The 24,319-nt window shown below is 34.9% G+C and overlaps 1 protein-coding gene across 1 annotated transcript in view; it reads left to right on the top strand.

Moving 5' to 3' along the window:
• LOC128986622 (uncharacterized) overlaps positions 1-24,319 on the top strand; it is a 164,229-nt gene that overhangs the window by 98,781 nt on the left and 41,129 nt on the right. The window contains exons 8-10 of the mRNA XM_054407076.1: positions 3,646-5,060; positions 16,203-16,275; positions 24,175-24,215. Of these exons, the coding sequence (XP_054263051.1) occupies positions 3,646-5,060; positions 16,203-16,275; positions 24,175-24,215 (1,529 nt within the window). The remainder of the gene's footprint in view (positions 1-3,645; positions 5,061-16,202; positions 16,276-24,174; positions 24,216-24,319) is intronic.

Genomic DNA, 24,319 nt, shown 5'->3' with positions numbered 1-24,319 from the left:
AATCCGATTTTGATGAAATTTGGTACAAACTTGTAAACCTACGTTTATTCGAACGAGTTCGCGAACCAGCATGATCGGACCATGGGAACGGGGGTTTATGGGGGCTTTTATGGGGTAAAAATGGGTTTTTCCCATTTTTGACCTAAAAAAACTTAAATTTTTGCAATTTCTTTACAAACTATTTTGTAGAGCTTAAAAAAACAAATAATTTAGTATATTGAAGCGTTGTAATGCGCCTAATGGTTACGGAGAAAATTCAAAAACATTGTAAATTGAAAATTCCCATGTTATTCTTATGGAGGATAAGTAAACTGTTGTAGTTTGCTTATTTATTAACATATTTTGCCCAAATTTGGAAAATGTTTTTATTTCTTACTAACTATTAACATTTTACATAAAAAATCACTTTAACCCTCCCTGTTGCAGCAAACCTAAGTATGTGTTAAACTGATTTGATTTAAATAGGGAATAAATGTGATATTTTTAAGGAGACATTTTAGTGTAAATCCAATCAGGCAAATGGAAATTCGCTTAGTCTGCAGGTTTGCTGTGGCGGGGGTATTTTTTTCGTATCACAACTCTAAAATAAAGTAAAATTGGTCCAACTATGGAACTATGGTTTTGATTCAAAAACGTAAAGAAATTGTGAAATGACCAACGTGGTAAATATATCGAAATAATTGTTTCTTAACATAGTGAGACACTCGATAAAACTATGAATACATAGTGCAACAAAGTTACAAAAACATAAAATTTTAAATTGTTTTATTGAGTTGTGGATGATGTGGATATCGGTCTGCAAGAGTGTTGCAGTAAGCTGTAAAGCGATTGACGGCGCTGAGCGGCTTGAGCATAATTTGCTGCGGATCACAACACAACACTTACACGACGGATGTCTTGTACACCTGATGGGAGGGGAGGGGAGAGGGAGGTGTTTAACACAGCATCATCCTGTTCTTGCACATTCTCCTTGAGGTAATACAGTACTAAACTGGTACCTGGAGAGATTGTAAACTTAAGTTGATCTGTGACTAATTAAGTTTATCGCTATAGTGTCCCTTGAATTGTATACCGTCGTGTTTAAAGTAACGGATTTTTACGAGTTTTGATTAAATAAGAAATTTTAAACCTCCTACTTTCATAGCTTCAATATGTTTTTAAAACATTCCAACTATTTTAATAGGTATTTTTCCATAGTGTTTTTAATTTTTAACAAATAATATAGTCACTTTGATGATTTTAAATGTTTTGTTAGTAGTTTAAACATGTCTTTATTACACTATAAGCTGTTATTAAATCACCAACCTTTAAACTATAAAACTCCAAATGTTTGTCGTTTTTTATAATCTATTTTCTTGGGATAGTTGTTTTCTGTTATTTTGGTTGATGGACGTTGGTACACATTGTTTTAACTTTATGCAACAAACAATCTTGAAACGAACCTCCCGTGCAATTAACGTTCTTCTCAGCCGTTCCAGTCTTCTCTGATGCACAACACCGTCGTAGCAACCCATAAACCGTCACCCACATGCAACTCTCATGTATCACAATTAACATGGACACAAGTTGTACCCCCACTCTACCCCCTTTGTCTCATGACGTCACGCTAGGGGTGAGTGCGTGTCGCAGCGAGCGGTGAGGGTAGTTCTAGTATTAAACGTATGATGAAAATGCGGAACGAGGTGTTCTTGAGTGCGGCTTGTCACTCAATTACCTAGACTTGCGTGTTAGACGCACATCCTACGAGAATTATCCCGGTTATGGTTATTGTACGCTATGAGGCATGTTGAGTCCCCTGTCGTCTTGCCGTTGTTCGTGGTGGTTTATGTGCAAGGGTTGCGCTTGTGCTAGTCGGTACCGATTTTGATGATTTATATTCATGTTTAGTGGGATTGAAGAAGAGTTTAATTTCCCAAATATTGGTGTTTCATTTGCATGTTTAAAGGAGTATATAGAAAAATAGAAACCTAATTTATAAAATCAATTTATATATATATTTTCACTTAGTATATGTGTGCCTGAACATAAGTCAATTTCAAAGTTACAGTAACACAGTAACAGGAACCATATCTCTATCAAATACACTCCAATAAGCTGGATTTGCTTGGGGAGAAAACACCATTTCTATTCCAGGTCAGACTAAGAGGGATTTTTAGAACAAACTGGAAACATATTAACTTCTGATACATCTAACAATCTCCGTGCATTAGATTGTAATACTAGCATTAATACAAAGGATATTATTAAATTTAAGGAGATAAAAACCCTCAGGAGGGATTTGACGGACAGGATAGGGAGAGGGCAACTGAAGGGGCGGCGGATTGTCCATCTTGGGCGGTCGCCAAATTAATGGATGGCTTGAAAAACACACCGTCTAAAAATTTATGCATTAATTAGCATCCTCGAAAATTGGAATGTCGTGTAGGGGCGCGCGGCCGCCACCTCTCATTTTTTAATTGCAAATGACATTTTTGCAGATGATAAGTCGGCGAGAGCGGGTCGTATTCATTAATTTGTAGCTCCCCGGCCGCAAGATCCGCGATTGAATAATTCATCTTTCGAACTGATTGTTTAAAACAATTCGCTGGGCTTTGTCTTCCTTTTATTCCGCTGTAGTGACGAGTTTTTGTAAACAGAGGGGATTTCAAAATTGAGGGCAACCCTTTGCAATCAGCTATATTTTTAAACGTCATACCAAACAGTTTTGCAATGAAACGGATTTTAGCGAACTTCCCAATTGGGAAGTAGCTATTACCGTATGTCTCATGGTAAGACTAGGCTCAGGACCGATTTATTTTTTCATTTTGATGTCCAGAGGCCAAAAATACTAATCGTTCAAATGCATGTATATAAATACGTCCGTGCGATACTTAAACGCGATAACTTGAGCAATTTTTGTCCAATTTCGATTAAATTTGGCAAGAAGGTGTAAGGCGCGATAAACTTGAATGAGTTCGCGAACCAGCATGATCGGGCTATGGGAACGTTGTTTTATGGTTTAAATTGGGTTTTCTAAATTGTTTACCCTCAAAACAAAAAAAATCTCAATTTCTTTCTAGACCAATTTAAAGAGCTTAAAAAAATAAATTAGTATATAAAGTTTTTTTTTTAGTTATTAGTTACGGAGAAAATTCCAAAAACCGTAACTGTAAAATTCCTATAATATTATTATGTAGAATATTGTACATTGTCGTAGTTTTGCTCGTTTGCGGATATATCTTGATCAATCTTGGAATTTTTATATTTTATACTGGCCTATTGATATTTTACTAAAAATACACCTTATTAGCATCCCTGTAGCAGCAAAACCTAGGTACTCGTTAACCTTATTTTATTTAAATAGACTAAACTGAAAATCAAATCAGGCAAATGGAAATTCGCTTGGTCTGCAAGTTTGCTGTAGCGGGGGTATTTAGAACTTTAACTGTTTCTTATAATTGTATTGTGTCATTATGACAGCCACCATTCATAAATTAAGTTCAACATGTTAATTAAATTAGATTTGTAAGAATGGCCTAGAGCAAAGTTAGAAAGTTTACTAATATTATTTAGCATAGTGATATTGAATTATTAAACGCGTTTTATTTAGTTGATTAAAACAATTAGGGACAAACCTTTAGTCTCACAAGGATTATTCTGTTTCAGGCCTCTGTCCACTGTCACTGAACTCCCTGGATCAAGTCCGCTCACGCAGGCGGCCAAGAGACGTGCAGAAGCGCAGAAGAATAGAAACTCTGATGTCCTGCGACGACAAAACATGGTGAAGAAGGAAGAAGTCATTGTAGACGAGACGACGGTCAAGAGAAGGCGGAAAAGTGCAAAGAACAACGACCAAAATGACGACGACCATGACACCAAGCCAGTATTGCTCCCTCAGAAGAAACGAGCGTTTGTGTCCTCCTCACCCAGTCAGAGCCCAGCGAAGAAATCCTCAAAGTCAAACAATAATTCTGGAGAAGGAAATGTTGACAATGAGACACTGATAAGAGAAACTGAGGCTGACCTGAAGAGCCTCTCAGGTAGTTGGCCAGGTCCTCGGTTGGCGTTTTACAACAGAGGTATCGCTGATGCTGAGGAGCCAGGTTTTGAAAATCTTTTTGATGAGAAGAAAAACAACATCGCAAATGGCACCTCGTCTACATCATCATCCAACAACGGAGACAACTCTTCCTGCTCGTTGAAAGACGTCATAACCTTGAGGGAACAAGACGCGAAGGCAACAAAAAACGACGTTCACTCAACCAACGGACCACCTGGGAAAAGTGAGCATGTCAAGTCTTCTCAGAGCAACAAAACGCCAACGAACTCTCAAAGAGAAGGAAAGGAACTACCTAAAACTGTGCAAGAAAGGAACTATTTAGAGAGTCTGATAAAAATCGAGAATGAGTGTGACTCGATACAATCACAAGCCAAAACAAAGCCAAAGAATGACGATTCTAAGTCAAACGACAGGTACTCAAACGGCCAGAGGTACGAGCCTGACTTTAATGAATTAGTGGACGACTCTTCAAACGACCTTGAAATTGACATGGAAGTTGACGAGCGGTCTGGAAAAGGTGAGAAGAAAAAGAGAGACGACAAAGGAGACAAAACCAAAAATTTGGGAAACCATTATACATCTCAGAAGTCTGAAAAGGGAAAGAACTCTACTCCAGCGGTGTTTACAGCACCTAACTTTCGTGATGGTAAGGAACCGAAGATTGCAACGTCTTTGGACCCAATAGGACCGTTCCCAGCGGGAGCCACATTCGTAGGCTATCCACCAGCGGCTGCAGCACCTCCCCCTCGTCCTGAGGAGAAACCCTCGACTGTTCATCTACTTCCACTCAAACCAACCCCGGCCAAGGTGGAAGCTGAAGAGACTGCTGCTGTGACGTCTAGCAAGGTGTCCGCGTCTTCCCCTGACTCCAAGCAGTACACAATCCTGCAGCCCGCGGGTGCCGGCTCCAGGGCCGCCTCCGCCATACAAGACGCTGCTGGGGTGCCTGCCGTCAGTAGCACATCTTCTGCAGACAAGGACGGCAGCCGCAGTGGCAGCAATCTCTCACCTATTGGCAAAGGTAACTTGCTATTTATCTTGATATCAGTTTAGTCTATGACCCATATGTAGATAATAGACACAGAGCAAATTTAGCCAACTAATGTGTCTGCGTTAAAGGTTACATTTACAGTCAAAACATTAGTTCAGTGTTTATGGTAACGGTTTAAGCTTTTGTTGCCTTTGCCCACTTAATTATAAGAATATACAACAAATACAAATTGAATTAAACACAATAGTGATTTAAATTTTTGTTACATGCGATCGCATCCAATTATCATTCCACAAAACAAATATTAGTGTGTATTATTATAGCTAAATAAATTTCTTAAAATTCTTAAAGGGTTATATTAAAACATGTTTATACTTCTTATTACCTTAGGGGAGAGTACCTATTATACCGTATATGCTAATTGGTTGCTACATAATTTCTACAGCGTCCTTTTGGAATTTAAGATTTATTGAAGTAGGCTTTTTATTGTTTCAAAATTAAAATAATCAGCATCAGCAATCTGACACATACATTCTCCCGGAAGCAAGTAAACAATCCTTATTATGAGTAAGCAGAGGGAGTAGTCATGACTTTTTATGTGGAAAATCACAAAAGTTGCAATACCTTAATTTGAACCATAATTTTTACAGCAATAATTTTACACCATTTTGTTTAGTCTTAAAAGGGCCATAACAGTTTTCAATAAGCAACAATCGCACCTCAGTTAACTTCGTTGGTTACATACTAAATCGTTATCAAACCCGGTCGATCCAGTTTTTAACTCGATTTTCCGTTATTATATGAGTTTTTATAGGAAAACCCCATAAAAAATCAAAATAAAAAAAATAATAGATATTCCGGATATATAATGGCTTAGTATCCACATACTAAATTCAATCAAAATTGGATCATAGGTGTGATCTGCAGCTTTATACACATCCAGACATACAGACAGACACACACACACACACAGAGAGATTACTTCGAAAACCAGTTTTTTTTTTTTTTTTTTTTTTTTGTTCAGGGGGACCTAAAACTCAAACTTGATAATTTTGACGAAAACAATACTCTATTTTCTATGGGAATAACATAAAAATATAAATTACTAAACTCCGTGTGACCAATAGTTGTATTATAAAACAACATAGCGTCGCGCCTTCAATAGTTTGTCTGCAAAACAGACTCTGTATTTGAATTGCCAGGTGCGCCGTGGTAATTGTCAAACACATTGACATTGATCAAAACATTTTAAAATTCAACATTAACATTTCAACATATGAACAACTCAACATACTTAGTTTACTCAACACAATCTAATTAAAGCATCCAATGGCTTCATTCATTAGGTAAAGAAATTTAGGATTTCTTTTATTATTCCCCTTAGTTTCAATACGATTATTATACAATTTTCTATTAGGAATATCGCTTTCTATTCAATAGGTATACTTATTATTTTACATTAAAGGAGGTCGGTATAAGCCTATAAACCTACTAATATGAGAATGTCTTTATTTTCATACCAATAGTAAATACATGCTGTTAAACCTGACAACAATATACTAATGTTATTAATGCATACTAATGTAGGCCTTATTAATATTTGGAATTCGTATAGTATACTGTATTGCAAAGAAAACTAGCGTGACTAACATATTTCTTTGTTAAATAATTTATTATAGCAATAAACCTACGTAACTAATAAAACATTAAACTTATTCTGCACAATTTTTTTCAATTGTAGATATTGCTTTATCAAAGTAGAAACTAAACTTCAAACATAAATAAAAATTTAACATATTGAAAACACTCTTTTTCTCTGTCTTGTCATGTTGGGTTTGGGTGAACACAGAAGCTTATCATCTAAATGTATTATTTGCTAGAAACCTTATCTTCAACCAAATGCTGACAAGTTGACATCAGTGAAAGACACCAAAAACTTCTACCCTTAAAAGCTTCTCTATCCAAATCGAGGTTAAATATTTGCTCGCAAGATTGCAGGTTTCAAAGAGATTCGTTCGCCGTCAGATAAAGTAAGACTTATTAGCAGTGTTGACGCACAGTCCGACTTCACGACTTCGACTTGCCTTAATTACCTCCAGTTACATACATTTGCATTTTTCGACGCGCCGAGCCGTCGGAGTCGCTTTTGACTAAGTTTAATTGCCCACTAATGAGTTAGTACCCGAACGTTCTTTCCCTTAAAACGCTTTTTGAACTAGATTTAATGAGTTTTGCCTGAGAATGTTTGGAGTCTGAAATTCGCGAGTGTGTTTTAGAGTAAAATTGAAGATACGATTTATGAAATCCGGAAACATTTTCTATTTTTTATTATTATAAGAAATAGTTTTGTTTTATTTTTGTGGTTTACCTCCTAAATCTTTGGCGCAGCCTCCACTTCTTCTCTAAAGTCCTGGGTTCAAATTCTACTAACCTAAGATTGTTATTGATGTGATAATGCCATAGCCTATCATGAAAACACATCATATAATAGGTCTAAAGACAATATTTGTCTTTTGAAGAGTTGGCAAAATACCTATAAGGTATTAAGATATTTAATTCTTCAACTACCGTAATTAAAAACTATCTTCTAAGAGTTAATATTCTATGAGAGGACCCAAGCGGTAATCATCTCTTGTTCACAATCTGACTGTGGTTAAACATTCAATTGGAGGATTACCTGTTAAATTATTACAACTCACATTTAAACAGCTGTAAAGAAAGTTGGTCAGCATCACAATATGGATCTTTGAAAATTCACTCTATAAATAAATTAAAGTCAAGGAGGACAAACTAAAGGTTACAGTTCCTATAGGTTACTTTTTACTTTACAGTTCGTCACTCCGCTAGATAATAAGCTTTAAAATGACACATCAATTGTAAAAACTTGGTTTAGTAGGACGGCTGCAAAAGGGGTGTTACAGAGATATCTCTTAAATGAATAGAAGCGAGAAGATATTTTCGGAAGTTTTGGGAGATTCCAATATTTATAAACATTCCACGGATTACATTTTATTATAATCTGGCACATTTCTCATAAATACAATGTCAAGTCATGCATATCACCTTCATTCGTATAGTTTTGCATCTGTATTTGGAAATGTCAAGTGTTTTATACAGTAGTTAATAAATTAGTAACATGCTTTATACAGTAAAAATAACAATTTTCAATCAAACTGGCGACATTTCTACATACTCATTCTTAATTTCATCGGAGGAGAAATGTTTATTTTGACTAAAGAACTAACAGTGCATAAGTGTCCCTTGATCTCTACGATTTTTCGTTGGCCAGAAGGATAAAACATTCTTTGATTTGATGTTATTCGCCGTTAATATTTTATATGCGAGTTATATACAATATACACACTTCCATTACGATATTATTAATCGTACTATGCATAGATTTATACGACGAATTGCCGTAATACAGTATAGTAGGCCATCTGCAAAGGTTTGGTGTGAAATTGTTTAATTAAAGGTGTCATAAGTAGTTTTATTCATGGTGGAAGAACTATTTTTGATAGACAAATTGCGTTTGATCCCTCTCGGCTCTCACTCAGTCCAACGGCTGTTGCTTGTTCACACAATCAACCGTAGTATTGTATCATTCCCAGATTATAACTACCCACTATCTGCAATTCCTCCACGTCTGATTGCACATTGCAAGTCAATGGGGGATACAGTTAGTTGATCCAACTATAATTGCAGGTGACTCACGTCCGGGTGTAATCCCGGATCTGACGCGTGATTGCATCCAGTCGTGGGATGCACTTTAATGCAGTCAGATGTGTTTTACCAGCTCTGCAGTCTACAGTCTACACAATCATCACGTCTGTGTCCCTCTGACTTAGGATCATCTATGTTAGATAAAATGTTAAGTGTGGGGTTTTTATATTGCTTTAGCGTTTATTCCTAATTACACTATAGAATAGGCACAAATATTGCCAAAACTAATAAAATTGCCTTTGTGCCAAAACGAATTTATGAGTATACATAATTACCTTATTTATCGATCAATAATAACTGCTATACAAAATATTTTCAAACTCGGAACTTTGGAAACTGTTTATATTATATAATATAGTAAAATCACTAGATATGCACAGTTAAACATTTCTGTGTGAAGCTTTAACTCGGCTATACGACAAATTATTATATATCACATGCTTAATGAGGATTATTTGGCCAAACTAGGATGGGAATAGAAGATTATGGCTGATTACTGACTGTAAACAACAGTTAAACACGTTTACTCCCGCATTTACTTGACTGAAATAGTATAATGCATCATTATGGCGTAAAGTGACTCTTTTTGACCCCAGTTCAAGTTTTACGATCGAGGTGAAGCTGGGATCAGAAAATGAGTGAAGGTTGAAAAGAGACTCTTTTCCTGTGTGATGAACTATATTTTTCGTCAATCATTTAGAACATTACGATTGGGGTAGTGTACATCATACCATCGATATGTCAAACCAATTGAAATCTATCTATATATTAATACGCAAGCAGGTTTCTTTTCACAGTCATAACTCAATAACGGTTCGACGGATTTTAACGTTTGAGGTGTCAAATTAAAGGTATTTTCACGCAGATGTGCAAATACGTCTCAGAATATTAAGAAAGGGCACCACTTAAGTACACTTAAGGGCTAAAGTTTGGTAGGAGGCGCTATCTGTTGACATTAGATCAAACTCATTTCCCTTTGTTTACAAATAACATATGGACGTAGTTTGAAATAGTTTTTAAGGTTAACCACAGACTGCAGGACTTAAAACTTCCAGAGCAAAGCCGGAATAGATATTTTCATTTAAACGTCTGTTAAATAAGTCTGGTTCATAAAATAGTTTCCTAGCAAAACTTGATAACACATTGTTAGTAATATTTGAATTAATTTAACTTTCTTCTTATTTTACTGAATTACCATGTAGTTTTGGTTACAGTTCGGTGTGATGAACAAGTGAATGTTTGAAAGTGATTATTCTTAGTGCAGTTACCCACCCGTTGCATTACCGTATCACGTAATTTACAATGTATATCAAAATTCCGTTGTAGTGTTTTCTGTTGTTTGGTTAACTTACGTATTTTTATCTCAATTTAAAATTAAGCCACCAGTAAGATGAAAAACTGTGAGTGGCTGGAGGGAACGCGGACGTTACCGCTTGCATCAACCTACCAATGGAACATTTGAAGGATACAGAGTGGCAGTACCATCGTGGTGATACATCATGGATACATCTCCTCAGACAAATGAACGTTAAATGTTTACATTGTGGTGGCTTACATTTTAAGCAAAAGAAAGACCGAAGTAGTTAAATTTTCACTCATTGTTACCATAAATGAAAGACCCGTTACCTCACCTGCGGAATTCACTATACTTTCAGGAAGTTATTGGAAACTCCCAATCTGAAAACAGGGCTGCGAGGCTTAGATCTAAAATTCGTCAATTCCATTTCACCTTTGCCATGGTCAGCTCTGAAGCTCATTTAGATGAGAGGATCACACAGGGGATCTACAATTTAAAGGTCCATGACACGTGTTATCTCCGAGTAAATAATCTAATACCTTTAAAGGTCATCGTGAACCCGCACAGATGTATAGTTGAGTACGACGTTGGCACTGGAACCCAACAGGGCTTGAAACACAATTCAAACAAAAATGCCAGGAAAAAATATGCGGGAATAGGGTCACATTGCCAACCTATTTGCCTAATCTTTAAAAATTATGGCAGAATTTTAGAGGATTTTTAGAAGGGACGAGAGGTCCGATGAGTACAGTGAGATTCGTGTGCTTACTTATGCTACTTAAATAAATGTCGCAGCTATTTTTAAAGCTGAAACAGAGCACAGCCTGGCCAAATAAATCTTAGGTCTTTTCCAAAAACTAATAATGTTAAACGCGAATCCGTTCTAGATCCGTCGTTAAATCCGGATTTATAAGGTATGTTACCTATTTATTATGTTGAATTCAACAGCTCAGGAGCTAGAATGGAAATGAATTTTAAGAGCGATTTAGCTTGCTACAAAAAGTCTAAAAACTCACTACAGTGTGTGGTTGACATCTACGTTCTCATAGAGGGCACCCACCTACTGTACATAAGAGATAGGATAGCCAAAGCATTACGAGAGCGGATCTATATTTAAATATTGTATACTACTTTTATAATCTTTTTACAACATTATATTTTTCATATTTATATAATCATTCAGAAATTACTTTAGAGTGACTCTTTGATTAATTCTTGCTGTTTATTTTTTTACTGGCTATTCTTTCATTACAGCCTGCAGTTTTGCTCGGTTTCGAGCAACAGGTTATCTAGTTAGCGATAAATGCTCGATACCTACATGTTATTGTTTACAATCGAAGTTTACAACTGTGTATACAACAGCTGACTTATTCGCCCTGGGAGTAAAAGAGCTACAAATTTAGACCCGCAACGTGTGTATTAGAAACTGCTGTTTTTGCTGCAGTATGACGAAAAATCAAATTGTTGTTCATTTTAGTGGGTGTTAGTAATTGTTAGATTATAGGATGAACAGGATGGGACTACGTATTTAAACTGGAACTAATCAAATCACTTTAGACACTTATTTCTTTCTTGTTTTCAACACAGTGTACATACGGTCATAAAAAGTAAGCCTTTTTCACTCCAGTCAAAACAAAGCCTTTTGAGAGTGGGGGTGACAGAATGATCGGGGAGGGGTGGGAGTGAGAGAGAAGGAAGTCGAGTCCAGCTCCAGCGGAAGTCAGCAACGGAACAGGACGTGGGAGGCGCGGATACTCCATTAACGTCCTCTCAAAAATTAGCGCAATCATCGCCATGTAAAAATAATTAGTGCTTCGAGGCCTTTGACCGGCAGGAATAATGGGGTTAAGAGAGGGATTTGTTGAATGGATTTCTGGTTTGAAGTGGAGGGTTCGTTAGACCCTTTCTTGGATTACGTAAATGAGTTAGACAATGTAAAATTGTACATTCCACCACTACTTTAATAACAAGTTATAAAAGTAGTAATTATTTGGAATATGATGGAAAATAGTTCTTTTATGATAAGGTTAGTTGAAATTGGTGAATGAGCAGTTATAAGATAACTTGAAATCTTTGGCTAACAAAATGCGCACAACTGCAGTTGTTTATATGTTAAATGTAAAGGAAGTTAGTCTAAAAGATCATAATTTAACCTTAAAATATTTTTCAGATTAAGACACATTTATACGATACTTATCATTAAAAAAACTACTTACGCAAAAAATAACGTTTTATACAGTTTTATACTGCTTCTTTCTTAATGTATTTTGTGGTATTATTTGTATGTCTTTCATTTTCAGTTTAAACTTAATGACAGAGTAGCCTTGTGCATGGATACACGTACGTACTTTGGTTCTTTAGACAGTAACGGCAGGATAATAATTTCCCATTTTCATATCGAGTATATATGTTGTTGAATTTCTTTGAAGTATCAAACATGCAAATAGTTTATTGGGCTAACCAAAAGTGGCTTTCTCTCCTAAATCGAATCCAACATCGAACAGGAGACGATAACAGAACCGTCGATAAAGCTTGTACAAAGTGTCCTGGAATTTATTACAGTATCATGTGACAGGGCGGCGTAGATTAAAGAGGGAGAGTTTGTAACCCTGTCACACGCTCAAGATGAAATCAGTTGGTACGCCTGACACGCTCAAGAAGGCAACAGCTGGTCGAAGATGGACGCCTTCACATTGATTAGACGACCAAGACGCCTATGCTAATTCGCCATCTTACCCCTTTATGGCCCATAAAGACGGGTTGTTACTTAAGTGGCTCTGTCGCGTGGTTTTTACGCTTTAAATGACCCCTTGAGGAATTTTGAGGGGTGACTCTTTTAAATAGAGTGTCAAGTTGTACAAAACCAGTTTGACCTTTTTTACTCACTGTTTGTTTAATTTTCAAGATTGGTCAGTGATACTAGTTATAAAATAAAGTCGTTCTTCTTTTTTAATGTGAATAAAAACATTTTATAGAAATTTTCTTGAAAAATCTATTTACTCTAGAGTGTTTGTTAAAAATAAATAGTGCCATGACCTCTTTACCTCGCACTTCCTCAAGTGAATTAAACATCTAAACCCCAACTGTAATAATTATCATCAGCTGTTACAACCATAATCAGCTGTAGAGTTCACAGAGGAACAATAAACACAGAGTAAGTGAAAACAAGGGGTTGTGACACGCTCGACAAAAGGACACAATATTTAAGATGATAACGCCGCCGCGCCCAATTTGTAGATTCGCGCCGTTTTATCTGCCGCTATTAATTCCCCCGCAAACAAAGCCGTTCCCGCCATAAACGCAGCAATCGCGTCGCTTTATAATTTCTCGGTTTCCTTAATTTTTATGAGTTGACAGTTTTTCGCCGGGGGAGAGGGTCTTTCATCATTTTTGATCAGAGGATATAGATTCTCGCGTCATTGAACAGCTGGGTCCCAGCTTGATTTGGCGCCTTTTTATTAAAATTTTAATTTAGGTCGTGTTTAATTGCTCTTTTCGTTTACGAAAGGTGGGTCGACTTGTTAATTAAAAATTCTTTGTAATTGCTGGTAACTTAACAAAGTTAATTGTATCTTTTAGATTTTATTTGAGATATTTTTAAAACGGTTTGATTATTATATAAGTGAATTTAATAAGTCAAAAGGACTAAAGTTGGTTTTATTGCTTTATTGTTTAGTTCGGTACAAAAATAGAATTTAAAAGTACTATTATTAGCCTACTGTGCCTTGTTTTTATTATTTATATATATATATATCCAGGTAGTCTCGGATATTACTGATCAGCAGCCGATCCACGTCACCACTCACCAGTGACGTCATATACCTAATGACATCACGTTCTCTCCCTCTCCCTGGACCTTTGATTTGCTCTTACAAACTTTTAATAATGTTCATCCCTCACCAGCCCCGACTGAGCTGCTGTGCGCTTACTGGTTTCGTCCATAAAATTCAACTTCAATACATATTTAAAATGTGTCTCTATTAAATACTATTAAAGCTTTCGTATAATGTATTTCAAGGGTAAACAGTATTTTGAATTGTCAACTTGAATTATTAATAAGTAGTCAAAATCGTGATTTCAATATTTTAAAAACTCATCATTAATTTAAGTATGATTTAGGATGTTATAAACATCAGCAGTTAACATTATCAATTAAAAGTTATATTTTGAATTAGTTGCACAAAGGAAACAGAAAATTTTGCCTATAATTTACCTAGACCTATTTGAAAAGTATTGATGAGTAAAGTTTTCGATTTTTAGTTAGATCACGCTGTTTTGACTTGGCATACCCACTTACTTGCTAAATTTTAGGACTATATTTCACTACCTTATAGATTAAGTTTTCCTTCTGAAACAATCAACGTAACCTCGAAATTGAAGGTGTTGCCGAAACAAATGAAAAACCTGATGAATCACTGACGCAGACGAGTTCGAAGGGTTGGTTTGGTAAGCACTGTCATTTGTCTAGCATTCACTTTGTTGAGCTCGAAGCCGTTTCGGCGTTTAGCCGCTAAAATCAGGGCTATCAGTCTTCATTGGCTGGAGCACCTTCCGCTTCCGGAAACCGCGTCCCACCACCAGCGCTGCCAACTTGGCTTCCGGTTATAAATTGATTCCTTAAGCGGCGACGAAGTTTCGAAGGCTATGGCTACTTGATCAATGTTACTGTGGAAAATGCAATATTGATAATATTAGTATAATAACAAATTTTACTAGGAGGACCTGTGCGATTTCGTTCAAAATAAGCTTTCTTCTAGTACAGCATGAATAAATTAGTTCATTGCTGAAATTCACTGCTCTCGGATAGGATTAGATTTATACTCTTGTATAAAACTGCTTGCTGCATTGGAGTATTTAGAAGTGAAATTCTCTTTTACATATGGTACCCGCAGATTCCTTGCTAGATCATCTCCCACCACCACGGCAACATTGCGATCAACATTGCAGCATTACGCAGTATCTTAAAATGAGTTTTATCCCTTATTTATGAACCGATTTCCTTCAATTTGTACATTGTTAGAATTGTAATCCAATTGTCTAAATAAAACATTGCCACAACATTTTGGTTTACCTATGTAGTTTTTAGGTTAAGTTTAAAATCTTAAATTGCGCCATTTTGAACCTGAACATTATGGCTGTTCAGAAGGATTTTATAACGATACAAAATTTCTTGGTTTAATAATTGATAAAAATCTAACCTGGGACAAACATGTTGATCATGTTATCACAAAAATGTCTTCAGGAGTAGCTGCTTTAAGACAACTGTATAAAGTTTGCAGCTTAAAAACATTAATATCAATATATTATGCCTTAGTCCATTCTAATTTAGCTTACGGAATCAGTATATATGGAGCAACTACATCAAAAAACTTAAAACGGATTTTATCGTACCAGAAAAGGGCAATTAGGGCCATGTTTAATTTGAAAAGGAAAGTTTCGGTAAAACATAGTTCTTGGAATACTAACTGTTCATGGACTATATATCTTGGAAACTATTATTTATGCGAAAGATATTACAAAAACTCAGGCATCAAACAAAATTAGTCATAATTATAACACTCGTTCTCAATTTCAAATTGATAGACACAATATAGAATTTTATAAAAAGAAAACGAAATTCACAGGAAATAAATTTACGTCTCATCTTCCAAAAGCACTTCTAACTGAAAATGATACAAAAAAGTTTAAAAATTGTCTGAAACAGTATTTGATTAAAATTGCCCCTTATTCTCTTGAAGAGTTTTGGGAGAACAAATAAAATAAATATTCTGTCTTATTTTTAGTTCAATGTAAAACATTTTATTTTGTAAGATCTGAATCTATTCCTGTACAATTGTACTTAAATGAATAAAGGATAATTTGATTTGATTTGATTATAAAAATATAATATTTTTATCTCAAAATATGTTTTTGCATTATAATCTATGTATCAATTTACCACAAAAATCCGCTGACAAAATTAAAATAGCATTTGTGAAATGACAAATTGGCAGCTGTATGGGAAACTTTTGATATTTGGAAATTTTTTACATGATATTTTAGTTTTTCTTTGGTCCAGGAATGATAAATTATAAAGTCAGTAAAGAGTTTGGGCAAAAAGTAAGTTATTTTTTATCCTTGATAAATATTTCTAATGTTTAATTTGTTTTCAGATGGAACCAAATGTCCCACACCTGGATGTCTAGGAGAAGGCCATGTGACTGGACTTTACCCTCACCACAGGAGGTATTTAAATATTTTTAGATTGGAATAGATTAGATTAGTTTTGATGCATATGATGTAGTATACATTTGTACAATATAAGAAATAAGAACATTACTGTGTAGCTTTTGTAATCGTTAGTCTATACTGTGCTGTAGCCCTTTATCCCTTGTAAAATTGGCAGTAGGAACTTAACAGCTTTGGCATGACCAATTTGTTATTAATAATCCATAAAGTATGGGAATATGACATGTACTTACTGCAGACTAGAGCCAATTGTGTGCTGTCAAAGTAAAGTTCAAGGTAGTTTCCACACAATAAATGTGAGTCTCAGTACAGTAGTGAAAAACATATACCTAGTTAAGTTGAATAACACAAACAAGTTACAGTCTTTTAAAGAAATTGCTCATATATTTAAATGTAACAGGCATTAAAAGGTTATACTGAGGCTTGACATTTGCCTTCATAATGAGTAAGTGGTGGGAGAAGGAGAAACATATGAGTATGTTTTATCTATGATATAACTTTTGAACTGTAATTTATACAGCAATGGGGATTGTATCATCTTGTTTGTTATATTAAGGACCATAACATACATAGTTTTTATTTGGAGATATAGCCTGTGGATCGTATTGAACATAATTAAATCTAAGGCTTACCTTACGATCCAATTTATTATATAGAGGAGACCGAGGTTTCTAGTCGATGCTGCTATAGGTCTCGCCACCCTAAGTTGAGGCAGCCCAGACGGACGGGCAGGGTCATTATCGGCCGGTCCCGCCCGACCCTTTATAATCCGATTAGTGACACTTCCGTGAACGCTCTAGTTCCATAATTGTCATTAACAAAGTTAAAAACCGATGTATAAATTTAGTCTTTTACATTAATAACGTCGATTTAACAAACATTTCCGTTTTTGTCCCATCAAAATCGGACAATGTTTACGGTTTTTGGATTTTGGGATCTACACTACTTTGTTTTTTGTTTATAGCTCACAAACCGTAAACATTGTCCGATTTTGATGGGACGAACACGGAAATGTTTGTTAAATCGACGTTATTAATGTAAAAGACTAAATTTATACATCGGTTTTTAACTTTGTTAATGACAATTATGGAACTAGAGCGTTCACGGAAGTGTCACTAATCGGATTATAAAGGGTCGGGCGGGACCGGCCGATAATGACCCTGTCCGTCCGTCTGGGCTGCCTCAACTTAGGGTGGCGAGACCTATAGAAGCGAAAGTCATCACATCCCAACTTCGGAGGTTAGGTTTGATAAAGACGAAGATCATGGCCATGTATCTATGTTGTTTCCATTTATGTCTTTGTAAATATTTATATGTGATCAATGTGTGTGCAAATTATACCAAATCGACAATATCTCAAACAAGAAGTTTAGCTAACCTATGATACAAAGGACTGACGATAACGTTTTTGACGTAGAAACCTAGGTCTCCACTATATAATAAATTGGATCGTAAGGTAAGCCTTAGATTTAATTACATAGTTTTTATCAAAATTGTTTAAAAGCTTCGTTTGAATGTGATTTTCTGTTATTTTGTGGGTTGTGGGAAAATCTCATAAGCTACAATAATTTCTGAAACATACTTTTTCCAGCATGGGGGATGTATTGTTTTGTTTTTAGTTTACTAGCAGAGTACTCGTCCTTCGTACAGGGTTGGTGTATAAGCATAAAATTATTTTATTGCAGTTATACTTGTGCTATGCGTTTACAATGGAAGGGGACATGGCTTAAGAAAATTTTATTCTTTTAATTTACAGTATACTATAGTATAGCAAATCTACCACAACTATAATGTTCTACCACTGCACCTAAACAACAGAAAAAAGTAAAGTTCGCATTGTCTATAACAGCTTTTTGTTGCTGCTTGGTTCAACTTAGCTGCTGTCATTAATTCAAAAAAGTTAATAGTGTTGCATCCTGTTGGTAAACCTTATAACTTTATAATGCTACTAGCTGTACCCGCGGGCTTTGCCCCGTTTAACTTCTTAATTTTCAAGATGAGCTCGTTCGCATGGCTCAATCACGTCCTGGTTGAAGTTCGTTCGCTACGCTCACTCACTTTTACGTTGGAGCTCTTTTGCTGTGCTCACTTGCCTTCAGGTTAGCTCGTTCGCTACGCTAACTCGCCTCCAGGTTGAAGTTCGTTCGCTACACTCACTCACCTTTTGGTTGGAAATTAGCTGTTGTCATAAATGTAAAAGAAATAATAGTGCTGCACCCTGTTGGTAATCCTTGTAACTTTAATGCTATTGAACATCATAGAACAGAACCAACTTGTTTAATTGAAACAGCTGTTAATATTCATTAATTCCATTCAAATATGAGTACTCATAAGGTTAACATGGGAAACTCCAGAGCCACTAGGGGCGGAGCCCGAGAGTCCAATCAGAATAAAAACAGCTTAGTTTTCCTATTTAATGCCTAAAGAATCAGTGTACCAAATTTCAGCCTCCTAGGTAAATGGGAAGTAAGAGAATTAGTGATGGGTGGGTGAGTCAGTCATCAGTCAGTGAGTGAGGGCTTTGCCTTATAGATTAAATAGCAAAAAACCAACCCAACTTGTGTTTTTGAAACAGCTGACTAAATTCCTTAATCCTTTTGAATATGAATACTCATAAGGTTAACATTGGAAACTTGAGAACCACTGGGGCAGAGCCCGAAAGGATTTTTTAGATAAGAATATGTCTAATGGGGAACGTGAGCTATCATCATACCAAATTTCAGCCCATTCCGACCAGTATTTAATGCGTGATTGAACTTCAAACAAACAAATAAACAAAACAAACAAACAAAAAACACACAAACTTTCACATTTATAAAGATAAGGATTATAACATAGGTACTAAATTTTAATCAAAATCACTGAGGCTTTTTTATTGAAGATTTGATTTTTCCATTATTTTTTAGATGTTAATGGGAACATAACAAATCACAATTTCAAAAAATTGAAGAAAAAGGCCTGGATATACCATGGATTAGTACCTATACCAAATTTAATCAAAATAGAATCAAAATTTAAGTTATAACAACTAAAGGGAGGACCCATGCTGCTTAATAAAATTTATGATTTTTGATTGAGTAATAGAGTATCTTGAACTTAACTGATTTAAACGATCAATAGCTCAAATTAAAGCCTATAATTTACTGATTATTTTGAGTCTAAAACATATAAAAACATAAACAAAACTGGAGCTATTGATTTTTAATCATAGAAAACTTTATAAAAACTAATTTTTATTTCGGTTGTTCACCTTGCATTTGTTTGAAACTTGTCCGATTTGTATAACTAATAGCTTAAATGAAAGCCGGTATTATACTGAAGATTCTTACTAGACCAAAATATACAGGATTATATAATTAAAACTGGTGAAATACATCTTAAATTGAAGTAAGAATTAGAAAATAAATCAAATGTTTGTTTTTTGGTTGAGTAATACAGTGGATAAATTTATGTCAATGCTTGATTTGAGATATGTGCGTGCATACCTTCAATTTGAGACCTCAATCATGAAATTTAATCGGGTAGAAGAGCCAAACGAACTCGGAAAAGATAATCCAAATTTTACTCCCGTAAGAAATACATGGGGAGGATATTTCATTTATGTATAATCAGAGTCGGACTGTAGATAAATATATGCCAATGCTTGATGTGTAATCTGTGTGTGCATACCTTCAATTTGAGACCTCAATCATGAAAATGGGTCAGGTAGAAGAGCCAAACAAACTCGAGAAAAATACCAAATTTTTTAAATATCGAAGATTACAATGGAAAATACAGAATCAGCACTGAATCAGCCATGAGTTTAACGATAAGAGCATATTATTATCAAAAACATTACTAAAAATCATACCATACCTATTATTCCAGCCAATAAAAATTGATGACCTACGGTAATATGTTTAACATATTTTTAGTAGAAGGGATGCTCTGTTGTCTATTATTTATGACTTCATATTTTCTCTTAAACATTTGCTAAACGATTTCTCTACTTAAAATTTAACATGAAACTTGAAAGAATATACAATACACTTCTAATAACACTCACTCACTTTTTTCCAATATTTAACAATACTGTAAAATAAAATAAATTCATCATCCCAGTTTTCAAGATTTACCTTACCTATATCATTGCAAGTAAATAGATTTAATAAAAGTAAACCCTTGAGGCATATTTGTGAAACTACTTTTAGCATTTAGGCTACTATTTATAGGTGATACAGGATAGGTTTGTAGTCTAAACAAGTACTGATTATAGGTCTATAGACTATGCCTTTGTCCATTATCTTTGTAGACTATCCCTATCCAGGGTTTATAGCCAATTATTACCTAGGAAAAAACACATTTCTGAACAAATCTTTGTGGAAATTTAATATAACATCTTAAAAAGTGTATAATCGTGAGTGTTTCTAATTTTAAAGCTCGTGAATTTTCCTTAGATAGAGATTGCTGTATAATGTCAATAATTCATGTACATTTTTTCCTTACTTACTGTCTGGAACAGCTGTTGTATACATACCTATTGTTAACTTTTTTATATTCAATTCTAAAAAGTTTCAATTCAGAGATAAAACTAGTGGAACCCCGTCGAAATCGACGGTTAAACTTGAGGTTTTATGCAAATTTAGCTAATTGCGATAGATACAGTGAAGTCATTAAAATCTTAGTTAAATGAAGGGAAGATAAGCAATAATAAGCATGACGATTGGGTTCCCTAAAAAACGTGATTGATGAATTCGTTTAACACAATATTTCCTACCTTTTTATCGGCTTTAGGTTGCCCAAAAGGTTTTTTATGAGTCTTATAATTGTTTGTTCATGAGTTTGTTTCATGTCAAAGCCACTTTCACTATATGGGAGAAGGAGTTCATATAATTAGTCTATCATGTTACGGAAAGAGTCAATATTACTAACAACTAATTCAATCTGCTTTAGGAAAATCATTCAAATTGTTTCCGGATTTATAAGTAAATCTTCATCTTGGTCATAAAAATACAGAATTTTATCAGCATATTAAATTAGTTTTTTTTTATTTAATAAAAATATCTGATTCTCTAGAAAGCAGTAACATTCTTACTTCGATCCAAGCAATTTTAATTCCTTCTCTTGCCACATCGACCCATGTATTTAATCATCCTGTTCTTACTTGATAATTCGTTAACTTGGGGTAGTTTTGCCTTGGCCATATTGATCACATAAAGCTATGCATGTATTTCGTGGATGGAATGAACCATAATTGTAGGAAATTTGATCACAAATCTTGAACATTTGCGGAACCAAATGCATAACCTAGTCCAGCCTTGGTAACAAATTATGCAAATGCGATGAGATGTGATGACACTGTTGTGTTTCCGAATGTTTTGTATGTAGTGAGGTTTAGATGCGTTGTTCGACCTAGCTACATGTGTACATCAAAAAAGTAAAAACCCTGTACAAATTTATTTTAATACCTGAATTGGCATTAGTTCAACTACTTCACCAAAACCATAGATGAAACATACTCCATAGTTAGTCTATTTCAAAACTTGAACACAGCTCTCATCCTCAACGTACTCATCTATGACACAATTTTCATCCCAATTATCGAAAACTTTTATACCGATAAATGAATTTCTGGTGTACTTTCTTGAATTAAATGGTGATTGAAAGTTGGCAAAAAAGGCAAGTGCCAACCATACAATATATATAAGCTAACCCGATAAGGAATAATTATCTATTCCTTCGAAATTGATATGTCACACTTATTTCATAATTTAAAATTTTCTAAGAGCAATAAAGCATAGATTTTTGAACAAAACATTTAAAATGTATAGTAAATTCATAATTTGTTGAAACTATAAAAAAACTTGCCATGTAGTGGAGAATCTATTTCAAATCATAAATAACTAGGATTGCTTTCAGAGCGGTGAAAGCCAGTTGAGCGGAGAAAACTTGTTTTAATATTTGTGTAACTAACTAAATAAAAAAAACAATATACTAATGCTTGTTTTATTGATTAAAATTATAATAATTTACCTCTTGACTACATCTTGTTGTGATTCAGATAGGCTACCTCTTGCAAAAGTAGATTAAATTATAAAGAACGAGATTTTCTTGTTTATTAAAATCATAGGAATGGTTTAAAAACGTTTAAAAGAAAAGTATAGAAAGTTCAGAAAGTTCAGAAATACCTTATGATTCTCTTGTTTACATTTTTCTTGTAAACAAAAAAACTGTCATAACTACTTTAGTCCCATAAGCCTAATGTTAAAAATTTTAAATTTTAAGTTCGTTTTAAATTGCATTAGCATTATTTAATTAAAATTTGTTTGTTTACAAACCATCTCATTATTAGTCTAAGTAGTCTTGTTAAGTTTGGCTGAAATGTGTTCAGCCGTTATTTGAGTGATGGTTTTATATTGTTTGCATTGAAGTTGATCCCAAAGAGCTTAACCAACTATTCCATTTCAAAAGATAAAAATTATATGGTGCAACACAAATAAACAACTGATCACCTACCTATAACCTACACTTTACCTTCCTATTCTAACCTTACTTCAAAACACTTAATGTAGTCACGAATACTCATAAACCCCGACCTACCTCCCCACATGCCTAAATTAGATCAGTGTTCAATCTGCGTTTTATCAATCAGTGCAATAACTTACTGTACCGTCGATGTAATTCAACATAATATAACCATAGATAAAACATATAACCTATGAGGTATTATCGGATTAAATACCGATTTCGATGCGGTTCGATATATCGCTTATTAAATCCTGATTTCTAACATTGGCTGTTTCTAATCAGCTGTCAACACAAATAGGCTCCCAAGAAAGTAGTCACCGGTCCGTATCCCTCCGCTCCTTGTTTATGCTCCGCGCATTGAGAAAGTAGTTCCGTATATTTTCTCGATTTTCAGTGAATTCCGCGCCTTAAAAAATGTTTTAACGGCATTTTCTCGTTTATTAAAATCATAGGAATGGTTTAAAAACGTTTAAAAGAAAAGTATAGAAAGTTCAGAAATACCTTATGATTCTCTTGTTTACATTTTACTTGTAAACAAAAAAACTGTCATAACTACTTTAGTCCCATAAGCCTAATGTTAAAAATTTGAAATTTTAAGTTCGTTTTAAATTGCATTAGCATTATCTAATTGAAATTTGTTTGTTTACAAACCATCTTATTATTAGTCTAAGTAGTCTTGTTAAGTTTGGGTGAAATGTGTTCAGCCGTTATTGAGTGATGGTGTTATATTGTTTGCATTGAAGTTGATCCCAAAGAGCTTCGCTCGCTTCGCTCGCTCCGCTCAATAATGTAAACATTTGATTTTGACAGTTCAGTAGACCTTTGAATACAATCTTAATATTAACAGCTGGTTCATTAAAAGTAGTGTAAAATTATCCATATGGTCTTAATGTAAACAAAATTGCAGAGTGAACTTTAAAGGCCTCTGGGGCAGAGCCCCAAGGAAATTTACCTTGTTTCTCTTTTGAGGGCTCACCTACAGACCAATACCTTTCTTTAGACACCCCTACCAAGTTTTTACGCCCAGCCGTTCTCTCAAATTAGCTGTGACAAAAACCCCGTTTTCCTCCATAAGAATAACATGGGATGGGAATTTAAAGGCCACTGGGGCAGAGCCCCGAGGGAATTCACCATGTTTCTCTTTTGATGGCTCATCTACAGACCAAGACCTTTCTTTAGACACCTCTACCGAGTTTCTACGCCCAGCCGTTCTCTCAAAATAGCTGTCACAAAGAAAAACAGTTTCAAATTAATATATAGATTCCACAGTTTTACAATACCACATTCAACTATATGTTCTAATCAACCATCTCAGTTTTTATCCAATCACTTAGAGATACAGCAGTGATGATCTATAAGTACCAATCAGACAATGTTTGTTCCATGCAGCCTCTCAGGATGTCCCAGGAAGGACAAAGTCACACCAGAGAGTGAGTATTATTGTATTGTCCTTCCAGTAGTGCTTTATTCCTGTCCCTTTTCCTTCACAGCGGGTTAGAGAGCTTACCATCACTTTATAGTATCCTATTTCCTC

Source organism: Macrosteles quadrilineatus, unplaced genomic scaffold (genome assembly GCF_028750875.1).
Source record: "Macrosteles quadrilineatus isolate MER2022 unplaced genomic scaffold, UCM_ALF_1.0 Scaffold_2__2_contigs__length_208266976, whole genome shotgun sequence".
Taxonomy (NCBI): Eukaryota; Metazoa; Arthropoda; class Insecta; order Hemiptera; family Cicadellidae; genus Macrosteles; species Macrosteles quadrilineatus.
Note: the sequence above shows the minus strand (reverse complement) of the source record. Positions and strands in the feature narration are given on the sequence as shown.